General features: G+C 37.5%; 2 protein-coding genes across 4 annotated transcripts in view; one reads left to right on the top strand and one right to left on the bottom strand.

Annotated features, from left to right (window-relative positions):
• DHFR (dihydrofolate reductase) overlaps positions 1-12768 on the top strand; it is a 638672-nt gene that overhangs the window by 520664 nt on the left and 105240 nt on the right. The window lies entirely within an intron of this gene.
• The window catches only part of MSH3 (mutS homolog 3), a 118296-nt gene that overhangs the window by 21262 nt on the left and 84266 nt on the right, over positions 1-12768 (bottom strand). For all 3 annotated transcript variants that reach the window (XM_069776951.1, XM_069776950.1, XM_069776949.1), the window contains exons 18-20: positions 11624-11731; positions 8024-8138; positions 4538-4695 (exon numbers count right to left, since the gene is read on the bottom strand). In XM_069776951.1, coding sequence (XP_069633052.1) covers positions 4538-4695; positions 8024-8138; positions 11624-11731 — 381 coding nt within the window. The remainder of the gene's footprint in view (positions 1-4537; positions 4696-8023; positions 8139-11623; positions 11732-12768) is intronic.

Raw genomic sequence — 12768 nt, 5'->3', positions numbered from 1 at the left:
GTCAGCTTTCTTCAGCAGCTAAACATCACCTCTTCTGAACGCATGATTAGGTCAACAGAATTTCTTTCATTAGTTTCTCTGTATGTGCGTGTCCACACTTGCTTGTCTTTCTACACAAACACACCGAGTAACATTATATTCATTTCAATGTCTGAATAATTATATTAGAAGAACTAACACAAATTGAAGGTTAATTTAAAGCAAAAATTGAACCCATTTACTGCAAGGAGAAACTTGGATGGGAATTTTCAAACATCAGAGAATTAAATACTCAAATCCCATTAAAAGTCAACATAGATTGGGTGCTGACCTTTCCAAAGCTCTTCTATAATTCTTAAATATAATGGTACTGATTAAGTTAAATTCTTTAAGCAAAGGTTGCATGAAAACATTATCCTTCACTGGAGAAGGAAAAAAAAAAAGAAAAAAGAAAATATCAACCAGCAAAACATCCTCAAAATATTGTGTACTCCCTCCATATTAAATAGATATCCCTTAAATAATGCACATACCGTAGGGTCTGAAAAGTAGTAACTCTTTTGTACAAAAATGGTTTACACATACATTGACTCATGAAAAAAAATAACGTAAGTATGGAATTTCAAGCGAGAAATTTATACAAACACTTTAATAATACAATATAGAAATCTATTCTAAAAATACCTTTAAATAAAAATACAGAAATATGGAGAATGATTTAGTGTCTTTTTAGTCTGATGTTATGGAGCTGGAGCCACCTAACAATAAAGCAAACTTTTTACTTGTTTCACAACCCCTAGCACCCCCTTCCCAGGATTAGGAAAAAAGCATAGCAATGGAAATAGCAAGGTTGTTTTTACACATAAGAAATGGTGAGATTTGGGAAAGTCCATAGGAGCACTCAGAGACTTCCTTAAGAAGTGAGTAACACAAGCAGGGTACTGTAGTAAATTACTCTTCCCCCCCTCAAGTTTTCAATTTACAGACTTGTAACAGCATATCATCTGGGCTTAGGGGCATTATTCAGTGGAAGATTCTCTCCCTTTCCCCCTCTTTAGGATGAAATTATCAACAGTACTCTGAAATGTTTGGACTAGCCTTAGCAATGTATTGTGTCTATACACCCAGTAATGAACATGAATCATTCCTATTTTCACTGTACCTGTAAGCAATAGAATTCCTTTTGCATCTTTAAAAATGTTTAAGAAAATGCAGTATTTAAAGTCAATTTAGAGAAGCTATAATACATAAATAATAAATATATCCAAAGGAATAACCATAGTAGCAACCTTTCAATTTCCATGGAAACCCTACTTAGAACACAAGATACAAATCCTAGATGAATGTTAATCCCTTAAACCTATATAAATTCACACTTCGCAGCTGCAGTCTACAAACAAAAAAAAGACTGCAGTACAAAGCACCAATATTAAAAAAATTTTAGCAAGCAGGAGAACTCTTGGTGCTCCTGATGCACAGAACTCCTCATAGAGTCAGCCTGGAAAGCATCCCTCACAGCAGGGATGCTATGCTAATAGCAGCACCTAGAAAACAACACACCACGGCAGTGATGAAAATAACTTGTAAACTGACATCTTCCCTTGGAATGTTTTTAAAAGATTAAAAAAACCCCCATAGTTATCAACAAAAAAAGCATTTTCCAGCAAGACGCTTGTGGCCTGGGGTGGCAGTGCAGAAAGGAGGTCTGCATAGCTGTTATCCTATTTAAAAAAAAAACAAAACAAAAAACAACCCCCAAAACAAAACACAGAAGAAGGGGGAAAAAAAAAAGAGGCAAAACTGGGGGCAAGTTAAGAGAAAATCTCTGATCTCTTCAAGCTCATTCCCTACCAGAGGAGAGTTCTTGGCAAAAGCAGAGGCTTTAGAAATCAGAGCTTTAGAAATCAGAGCATTAAAGAAACAATGTAGGACATACCATGTGTCAGCTGAACTTATTGTTTCTCTCCTCCAACCAGCCATTAAAATCTATTACAAGGATAGCTTCCTAGGGCTAAGAAATACCCTGAATATAACACCACGTTAACCTGGCCTTACAGACTTACATACTTTCTTTCCCAGAACCCCGAAAAAAACCCAACACCCCACCCCCTCCAACCCCCAAAAAACAAACCAAACCAAAACAGAGGTGCCTACTTCCTGGATAGTCTCTGTACACCTTGAGCCTCTGAGTTGCAGAATCTGGTAAGTTACTCCTTTTCTCATTGCAGAGGGTGATGTTCATGATTTGGAGAAAGTGAAAATGAAGCAGGTGTTAGGCAAAGACCAGACTGGGCAGTAAAGACCACTTTGGTGCTACGGACAATCAAATACAGCAGGACAGAAGAGAGCACTGACAACTCACCTACTTGGGGAGCATGGATGTTGTTACTGGGATATGTAGAGCAAGGAAAGCCCCCATACTCCACAGGCTGAAGCAAAATCGTAATGCAAGTATTCTCTTAAACATTTGTACTTGAAGGAAAGCTACAACTGGGTCAAGATCTAATATCCAGTAAGTACATCACAAATGGCTAATGCCTGTCCCAACAGTACAATCAGTTCCCTCAAATTACACCACACAGAAGATGGAAGTTTAAACAGATGCAAAGACAAGCAGTTCCACTGATAATCTTTACAAATTGAAGCTACCATCCTGGATTTCTGAAGGAATGCAATACATAAACTCAGGGATTTTTGCTTCCTGTTAAGCTTTAGCTAATGCATGACTATTTCTATCTCAGTAATATATTTTCTACTTTTTGATTGATATTGCACCAATTAGCTTACTCTTAATTGCCAGGGCAATGACAAGAATTGAAGTAATTCTTTAGTATATTCATCTGGTGTTTGACACATTTCACATTAAACGAAGAATGGTATATCCAACTGAGCTTTCAAGGCTAATGTAGACAGAGGAAAAAAAAAATATCCTGTGTCAGAATCTGACTGGCGTCCAAATTAAATGGTTTGAAATCTCACAGCCAGTAACACACTCTAGGTCTGCTTGGCTTGAAATCTTAAGGTGTAAGTTTTACCTTCAACCACACTACTTTATCAGAACAGATGTGAAAAATACCTATAATGTAGACAAAAGCTAAGCGGAATCTGAGAAATAAACTGGGGAACAGGTGGAACTCCGATATACTAATTTCTAGATTTTCACACCATAGAGGACTAAACCCAATTTGTTCACTTTCTAGTGGGCACAAAACAAAATTGCCTCCCAGTGACCGTGTCACGTTTCTTAATTTTTCTGCAGAAATAATTGTGTTGCAATGACAGTCAAATAAAAGTAGAGGAAAACAGATACTAAGCCTAAGAGCAACAGGCTTATGTGTGTATGGTTAGAAATTAAGGCAGCGTGAACACAAGTAAAGTACTCTTAAGTTCACCTACAAAACACAGAGGAAGACCAAAATAATCTTCAAATTGTTAGTAATGTAATGTTTTTCTGTAAAGTAAATCAGAACTTGTGTGCCTCCATGTCCCCTCGAGAAATGCTCATCCAATCAACCAGTCAATTACTTTCAACACAGGATAGGGAAAAAAGTTAACCATTTTGGATTTTCAGCACCAATTAATTTTGGAAAGATACCACAAATTGTTTTCTAATTTGTTCAACTGCTTAGCACTGAAGTGCATCAAAGTGCAGTTTCATTCAGTTTTGTCATGACACAGTGAAGCATAAGAACACAACATCTTTATATGGTGAAGCAACCCCACATGAGTAGCATTTCAGATTCTCTGTTAAAAGTCAACTCTGAAATACACGCTGCCATCACAGAACTAGGATTTCAGGAAAGATAATTCTACCACAGATAAGTTCCACAACAATCATGTATCCATAAAAAATTATCTATCTCAAATACCATCAGTAACACAGAACTTCTGCTGATTAAAAAAAAGACTAAAGAAAAAGGGGAAAAACCAGCTCGATAATTCTTGGTAATATTAGAATATAAAATACAAAAGTTTTGACTGTACTGATAATCTTCAAAAATTACTCAGCACTACCTTAAAAATGAGACTGAGTGAAATGAACTGCCATTATTCATTCTTTAAAAGACATCAAGTAATGTGTGCTCAAGACTGATAATACAGGAAGGATAGCAAGCATAGAATATACACAGCCCCAAATTCTCTGTCTCAAATATTGTGACTACACACAACTGCACTGCACAGCAGAAACTGTGACATGATTTTTAGAGGTGACAGCATTCATTTTAAGGGAAACATCATTTGGCTATCACCCAGCCGAATAAATTTGGCTGAGATATCCATTCAGGCAGATGAAGCTAGGTATCTGGATCTTAATCAAGACAGACTCATTAACATTCTTATCCTTTAAAGACTCAAAGATTCCAAAACAAGTACTATACCTTACCAGAAAATCAGAATCAAAACCTAACAACAAATGCATGTCTTTAAAATGAAAAAGGAAACTTCAACTACTAATTCTGAAATTCTAAATGAAAATGAAATTATACTTTGATATACACACACACCCCCCTGCCACAATAATATTTTTATAAACATACAGCAAGATTTGAAAGATTACCTGGTAAAAATACCATCCACAACACCAATTGTTGACTCCTCTGCAGGAACGTAAGAACCAATCTGTGCCATGACTGTGATCAATGCAACTTGCTTTATATAGGAACTCTTTCCTCCCATGTTGGGTCCAGTTATTATCATGACCCTTTCACCATCTCCCTGGAAATATAAAACAGTGATCAAATATGTTGTCCTGCACATGGTGCTTTTGTAATAAAGTCTGGTGTGTGTATGTGCTTAGAGGGATATAGGACAAGTCCTCAGGATTAAACATTCTGTTTCTAGATGAACAGCTTGCTTCATTCTTGGAGTTCATCACATTCACTTTTCAAGATACTATGAAGTCTCAGATGGAGAAATCCTCCTAAGACCTCTCCAGGCTGGTGAGAGAGAATCATCACAATCAACTTCCATGACTCTTGAGCAAAAAGGACAGAGTGAGGGGGAAACTTCCCATTCTCCATCAAGAAGCCAAGAAAGCACTCCAAGAATTTTCTGTGCAATTTTCTCTGGAGAAAGGGAGAAGCTCTTTCAGCATAGCTACTGCTATCCTAATTTGGTTGTGATCTGGATTCCTCTCCAGTTAAGAGATCTCATTGCCAAATGGGAGAAGATCTGGCAGACAAAGACCTGACCTAGATTTAATACCCATTCATAACTGCTTGCCTTGGTACAACACAGGCACATTCAAACTGACTGGCGACAAAAATTCAAGACATTGGTTAGTTTGGCAATATGTGACTGCAACAAAGATACTATGAGCAGACTGTACCCAATTTCTGTGTCTAGCCACTGAAATCCTATGGAAAATGAAATCAGATGCAAGAGCTCATCTCAGCTGACTCCCTATGGTACTGCTACGTGTCTATGGCTCCAGAATAAAACTGTCTTCCTCTTGTGTAAGACAATTGCTAATACAAAATTAAAACTCATTGGTGAATCTATAAAGCTTTTTCATAGCCTGAATCAAGTCTAGGAAATTTCATAACCTGAATCAAGTCTGTGCAAGGACTTCCAACAACTAGACTCTTCCTTTCTACTGGTAACATACAATGAATTCCAACAATTGACAAACTAACCAAAAGTCAGCATATTCCATTGCCCCATGGAGGGGCATGGAAGGAAGGACAAGCTGTGCATAATGAACATTAGCCACGCTACTTAAGAAACTTGGAACTGATCAGGCATTGTGACAACAACAAAAAAATCCCCACAGAATAAACGTCATGATCTTTACAGGTTTGTTTTTTGATCAGGCTTTCATTCTGTTAATAGGGAGGCAAATAAAATTCAGATAGAACTGTCACTTATGTCATAATCCAGATCATACAGGAGATACATCCAATCAATATTTATTATATGTAAAAAGCTGTTTAGATTTTGCAAAGAAAACCCCATCCATAAGGAAGTTGCAATAAAGTCAAAACCCAGAAAATGCCATTATCAGGAATAAAAGGATGGATGTAATAAAATGCATATGACTATACGGGAACAGAATTTGTAACATACTAGTCTCCAAGGTATAGTTTCAATACTTCTACTAAAACTTTGTCAGGGCCACCCTTTGGCTCAACACAACAGAATATATAGATACTTAAAACCAGAATGAGTTCATCTGTTAAAATCCATAAATTTCTTGCATGTGTTTGGTATCCCTCCAGGGTCCCTCCAACCATGTTTTGAGACTGGTGGCTGGTTTGCAAAGCCAGCTTTCAGAAGGAACATATGCTGTAACATCAGACCAGAGAACCCATCTGCCCTTACAATTCCATGCAACCATAAGCTAACATCTTATTGTAATTTATGGCTGAAGTTAAAAGTACTAAAAGAATCCATGAATATTTGGAGAGGAGAGGGGGAACAGAAGAATAAGATGTTTCTTTCAGGGCGCTGCAAGAAAGCTTTTCCTAAAGTTACATATTTGACAACATTTCAGCTGAAAACATGACAGGAGATGCATTTTCCTGCAGATTCAAACACATTAGTTTAAAACTAGAGGCATTTTAATAAACTGGGTTCCCAGCCACCTCTCTCAAAAAAGAGAGAACTCAAACCAACAGTAGAGCAAGAGTGATTCTACCCTGATCACTTGATTTTCTAATATTCAGTATTTAGAAAGCCAACATAAGAATGGGACTAACAGGGGAAAGTGCATGATGATTACTGAATGAAATGCTGAGGTTTTTTTAAATGCCGTCTGTTGCTTGTCTGGAGTTGACAAATAATTTTGAAAACATTCCCTGAAGTATTGCACAATATCTGTATCATTGTTCAGTATAGAACAGCATTTAAAAATATTTCCTGAGAAATACATACAAATTTGAACGGTTTTTATCACAGCAATGCTCCACACTGACATCTGTTTCATACCTTTTCTATATTTGTTTTATGAAAAGGCAGTTACGTTTTCAGAGTTAAGTTGCAAGCATATCTTTCATATTCTTTAAGAAGAGACATGTAGTATTTCAGAAAAGATACAGACAGGTAAATATTTAACAAAAAAATGTCAAAAGGACATGTAATTTAAAAGGCAGGTTTTAGTTTTTCAGGAAAGAAAGAAGAACGAAACAAACTAAAATACACTTATCAGAAACAGATATATGAAATAAAACATGGCAATGTTTCCTACCTATGGTAGTTGCATATTTATAGCAATTTTAGGTAATTTAGGTCATATAATTTAGGTAATATTGCACAGAAAAATGCTAAGAACTAGCCCCCCCCCTTCTTTGACCTACTGATAACAACACCAAGCAAATAATAGTCTTACTGCTTCTCAACATCATTCTCTATTGCAAAAAACAACAGCCAGAGGGAGACTTACAGGTAACATACAGCCTGCAAGCCACACCTTGCAGGGGGGGATCTTTATCATATATTAATATGAAAGGTGTCTTACAACTAATCTGCAGTCTACAGAGTACTTGATGCTACATAGTGAAGAGTCAGAGCTCCAAGTCTGCTTTGTCAGATTAAGAAAGGCTGTATGAAATTAATAATTCCAGAAAGAAAGGAAAAAACATAGTAGAGAAATACCTAGCCCCCCTGAGCTATCTTAGAATTAATTTGGAAAACTGAACCTGTAACACGTTACACAGACACTTAACGTGTTGCTATTTTGTATATTAAAAAACTCAAAAAATTGAGATAGTTATGACAAAATGCAGACTCCTTCTGATGACACTGTTAAAAAACCCCTGTAATTATTCGTTTTTAAAAAATAACCATTTAGAACTTTCATTTTGAGATCACCTTTCTTTTCTTTATGCCATTAAGACTGAACAAGGTTATAAAGACAGCATCTGACTGCAAGATATCAGAAAAAGGACAAAACAGATGTGGTCATGTCTAGCTATATCTCTCTGAAATACAACCAAGCAGACAATGGTATGATTAAATTATTTATTTTAACTTCCTGGCCAAAAAGCAAATCCCAGATTCCTTCCCTTGAATGATTTTGAAGCTCAAACAGTATCTCACTACTTACTGAAAGGTTAGTGGTGTTGGGAACATACTGATCCTGTTCTCCCAGTAGTACATCAATCACAGGGTGCCTCCCATTTTTTATAATTATTTCTTGCCGATTATCTTGCACAGTTGGTCTGCAAAAAGGAAGAAACATTAATTTCAATGGTTACTGAAACCGATTATTTAGAACTACTGTAACTAAAGCCTGCAGGAGGGTCGTCCATGATGCAGATTTTTGTGAAAAAAATACAAATGACAAAAATTAATTATCGCTATCAAGTACTTCTGAAGACTTCCTTGGTTTCACAAAACCCCTGGTTATAAAAAAAGATAGCAGATAGGATAAAGAAATTTTAGAGTATTTCCTTCATTTTTTCATTACCTAGGGGATGTTTTTAGTTGTTTATATGTATTCTAAAAAACTGGTAAGAACTACAAAATGAACAAGCAATAGCAAAACCCCCCAAACTGGAGGACAGTCGCCTTTCTTCCCACCACTGCACCAACTTCTGCAAAGTGCCACCTTTTGCAGATACATTTCGTACTGTCAGAATGATCTTGCTGATGAACTGGTCCAGCCTATTACGGCATTAAGTCCTAACTGGAGGGTGGGGAGTAAAGAGAATTGTCAACTATGTACATTATGACTGATAACACATTAACTGTCCATAGAAAGTGCTTACTAAGTTGAACCACTGAAATGACAGTACCTTTTTAGAAATTAATATGCAAAGTAGATCAATACTACTTACTTTTTTCCTCTCATCTCAAGCCACGTAAAAAGTTTTGTCTCAAATGCTTCCACCTTAGCTGCAAATTTGTCTACATGTCTACTAATGTAACATATAATTCTGCGTTACATATCTCCATGACTGAAAAGCTCTCTCTCCAAGAGTTGTGTGTTCTTCACAGAACAAAAAATGCAAAAGAAGCCCGTTCCACTGAATTATGACTATGATTTCTTTTTTGTTCTCTGCAACCTAGGTTTACTTTTTCATTGTAAACTGAAGTGCAGCATTCAATGGAGGTAAATGTGGTTTCATGCCTCAGCAACATTTTCCTCCACTAGAAGTACAATCACTCCGAAATCAAAGAGCAGTAATTTAGGAAAGTGGCAGCAGCTAAGAAAAAGAGAATACTGGAATAAAGCCACAGAATTTTTTTACTGGAAATTAACTAAAACTTTAGGCGGACTTTAGAGGGAAGATAAGATGTGGGAAGTATGATTTTTCTTGGGTTGAAGAATGATGATGCAATTTGAAAGGAAAATGGAGATAAAATATATGGCATATTAGCAACACAAAACACTGGTGAAAGAGGTGCAAGCTGATAATGGTGTGGTGTTTTTAGCATAAAGATATTTCCAGCAGTTGTACTGGGATGAAACCACTACAGACAACATCTTAGGCTTTGGGGACAAAGAAAGGAAATTTCACCCTCCACTTGCTGCATGGATAAGTTATTTGGAGCCGTAATGTGATGGTCTGAAAAGGGAAGAGCACATACCTAGAAGCACTTCCTCTTGTACCTCGCCACCGTGCATTCAAGAGAGGGAGATGACAGCTAAATGATCCATTTGCCATTTTATAATTCTGCCCCTGTCTTTAGAAATAATTCCCTCTTTTTAAGTGCTCGAGCCTCCTTCCACGTAACTGTGAGACAGGATGTGTTTTCAGGATGCCACGAGCCTTGATGACTGCCTGTTCTGGTTTCAGACAATGGGGCCTGCAGAAGTAAGGCTTCAGCCACAGTTATTCAAAAGGTCTGCCCTGCCCTGTGTTCCCACAATCAGACAATCATGTGTCATGCAGCAAGAGGGGGGGGGGGGGGGGGGGGGGAGGAAAAAGAAAAAAGCTCTGGAATGCATAACGTCCTTTAGTCATGTACTACCTTTTAAAAAGCGTTCCTTAAACAAATTCACAGTCTGCACAGTGGATACACAAACATCAGATGATGTTCTCTGGACTACATATGCCATCATCTTCAGGTATCTAACTTTGCTGCCTGAGCGCCCTGATGTTGTACGTTGTCCGTGTAAAGGATGGGTCTCCCAACACAGGAGTCCTGAGATGCCTCAAAACTGTAAGACGTGCTTACCTTTCTCCAGCAACTGTGCGGAGCACCTGTGTTCCTGACTTCATGACTCATTTACATGCCTCAATTAGGGTGACAGGAAAAAATCCTCACTTAATCAAAAAACATTCCTCCAGAATACTTAAATTAGTTAATATGGAGGTCCCATTTTTCTTTCAGTAGCCCTCCAAAATTAATTATTGACATCTTCCCTGCAGCTGAAGTTTCACTGAGAAGTCTCCTTCCTGCCAGTTTATAAGCTCTAAGCCACTTTTTAAAATTCAGTGAATTATTTAAACTCTGCACAGTGAGTTAATCAGATTTCAGTTTGTTTTCTCATCTGAGTATACAGAAATAAGTGAGCAATTACTTTCAAAGAGATTTTCATAGAGGCACACAAGATCCCAAGAGTCCAGAAGTGATCAATATTATCTTTAATGCTGTATAACTTATATGTAAGTTGATTCCCCTCCATCCACATACATTTAATACATGATTTGCTGTATTTTCCACAGGTCCCAAATGTTACTAATTCATATGGTTATTCCTAAGCCATTGCCTGAGCACATGCAGCGCAGCCCCACAATGACAACATTTAAGAAGTTACACACAGCACTTTTCAAGAGAGAGTACGTGGACTGTCTGGCAGACGGAATGGCTGACGACTGGAAACCAACAGCCCTTGCAGGTGTGTCTACAGTAAACCTCAGAAACAGTAAGCGCTGACCTCTAGGACAGCACTCAGCCAGTTGAAGCAGTGGCTCAGTGAGTGTCCAGTGCCTCTGGGGACAGAGACCTCACAGTATGGAAGAAGGCACCCCAGCGAGACTGACTGTCTCTGTGCGGGTGCGAGAGATGTGGGCTCGTGGTGGTGGGGAAGACCCCAGCTGCAGGGTGTACAGGCTCAGAAGCCAGCTCTGAACCAACCTCTGGCAAAGCAGGACTTGTGGGTTCATGTCTCCCCACCACAGAGAGCAAGGGCGACAGCCTTGCCACCACCAGAGTCCCAGGCTGCGGTGCCTGGTGTGCATGTGTGGGTCTTGGGCAGAGGAAGGTGCACAGCTCATCAAATTTAACACACGATCCTAGGTGAGGCATCATCACCGCTCTGGAAGCTGGCACTAATATTTATCTATTATTTACCTGAAATACATCTTTGAAACATACCTCATACACCTTAGAATCTTAGGTATTAGAAAGACATTATAAATTCAGACCTTGCTGGGGGAAAAAAAAAAAAAAAAAAAAAAAAGAAAAAATTTGCATGCAAAGTCCAACATATATTTATATTTATGTGATAGATCACCTACTAGATTCAGGTCAAACAGTAGACAGACAAACATAAGATATCAAATTTGAACTGCAATGTTTACAGATTTGCATTAAGCCCAGAGGTGTTGCTTTGCAAAATCAGATTAAGTTGAAGCTACTGTAAACAATTTTAATAATGCATTTTATTGTAGTACACATATTAAAATCAAATTTATTTTAAATACTCTCTTATAATTCCCTCTAAAATCCTAAATAAAAATTAAAAATTGATTACCTGCAGTAGTCTCCTTGTTTAGCCACCTGAGCCAATGAGAACAGACAGTCGACAGTTGCTAGGTGACCAATCGCTTTAGACACAGGGTGATAATGTTCACTAAAATGGCTATACCAAAACAGGGAAAAATAACAGGAGGAAGAAAAGAGAAAAAAATAATTTCATACAGATACAGAGGTACTGTCAAAATATACCCCATGCATGCTTCTCACAGGGCTCCTATGGTCTTTAAATCACTCTGAATTCAAATCTCCCAGCAGTGTATTAAGTTACAATATGAGGACACAATCTTAATCAAGACAGACTTCATGCTCCCATTGTAACAGTGAATTCTTTTTAAGCACAAGAAAGCAGGCAAAATGAAATTCATTAGATAGCATATAAAGGGTCTGCAGTTGATCCCTGCTGCATAAATGACGTCTATATATATGCCACTGTTATCACAGTGGCAACTGAATCCCAACTGCCAGTTCACCTCAACCATAAGTTACAGTAAAAAAAAAAAAAGTAAACTAAAACTGAACCTGCCTGAACCCAGGAGTTAGTAAAGTTCTATTTGAATAAAGTATGGTATCTACAACAGAAAATTCAAGAATTCATTTTCCATTTATGGTATTGCTTCCATAATGTACCATAACGATGTTACCAGAAGAACAGTTTTCAGTAGAGTTCATTCTCTTAGTCCTCAAGAATTTCTTTTTTTCCTCTCCTAGTCTCAAAGATACAACATGGAATATAAAACCAGTAGGGGAATGAAATCTAATTTTAATAAATAAATAAATAAATAAATGGAGGGGTGGGGAAGAAGAGCATTTTCCTACACACAGGTCTTTCCTTGTTGTATGCTGCTATCATACAACACTATTGAAAACAGCAAAGTGAACATGGAAAGCAGCAGATCTCAGTAAAGAAAGGTTAAAATAGGTTTACTCAAACTAACATGGCTAGTATACTGGCAATAAATTATTTAACATAACTATTTTTATAGTGTTGCAAAGGCAACACATCTGGAGAAGAATGAATCAGAATGTTTTTCTAGTTTCTATCAAATTTTATTTGCTGAATAATTTTAATTGCTGAATTCCTACTAGAAGGCAAACCTTGGCATCAGTTACCTCCAGTGAGACAACTTCAGAAGGAACTTG

Source organism: Haliaeetus albicilla, chromosome Z (genome assembly GCF_947461875.1).
Source record: "Haliaeetus albicilla chromosome Z, bHalAlb1.1, whole genome shotgun sequence".
NCBI lineage: Eukaryota > Metazoa > Chordata > Aves > Accipitriformes > Accipitridae > Haliaeetus > Haliaeetus albicilla.
The sequence above is the reverse complement of the archived record's forward strand: the minus strand, read 5'-3'. Positions and strand labels throughout refer to the sequence as shown.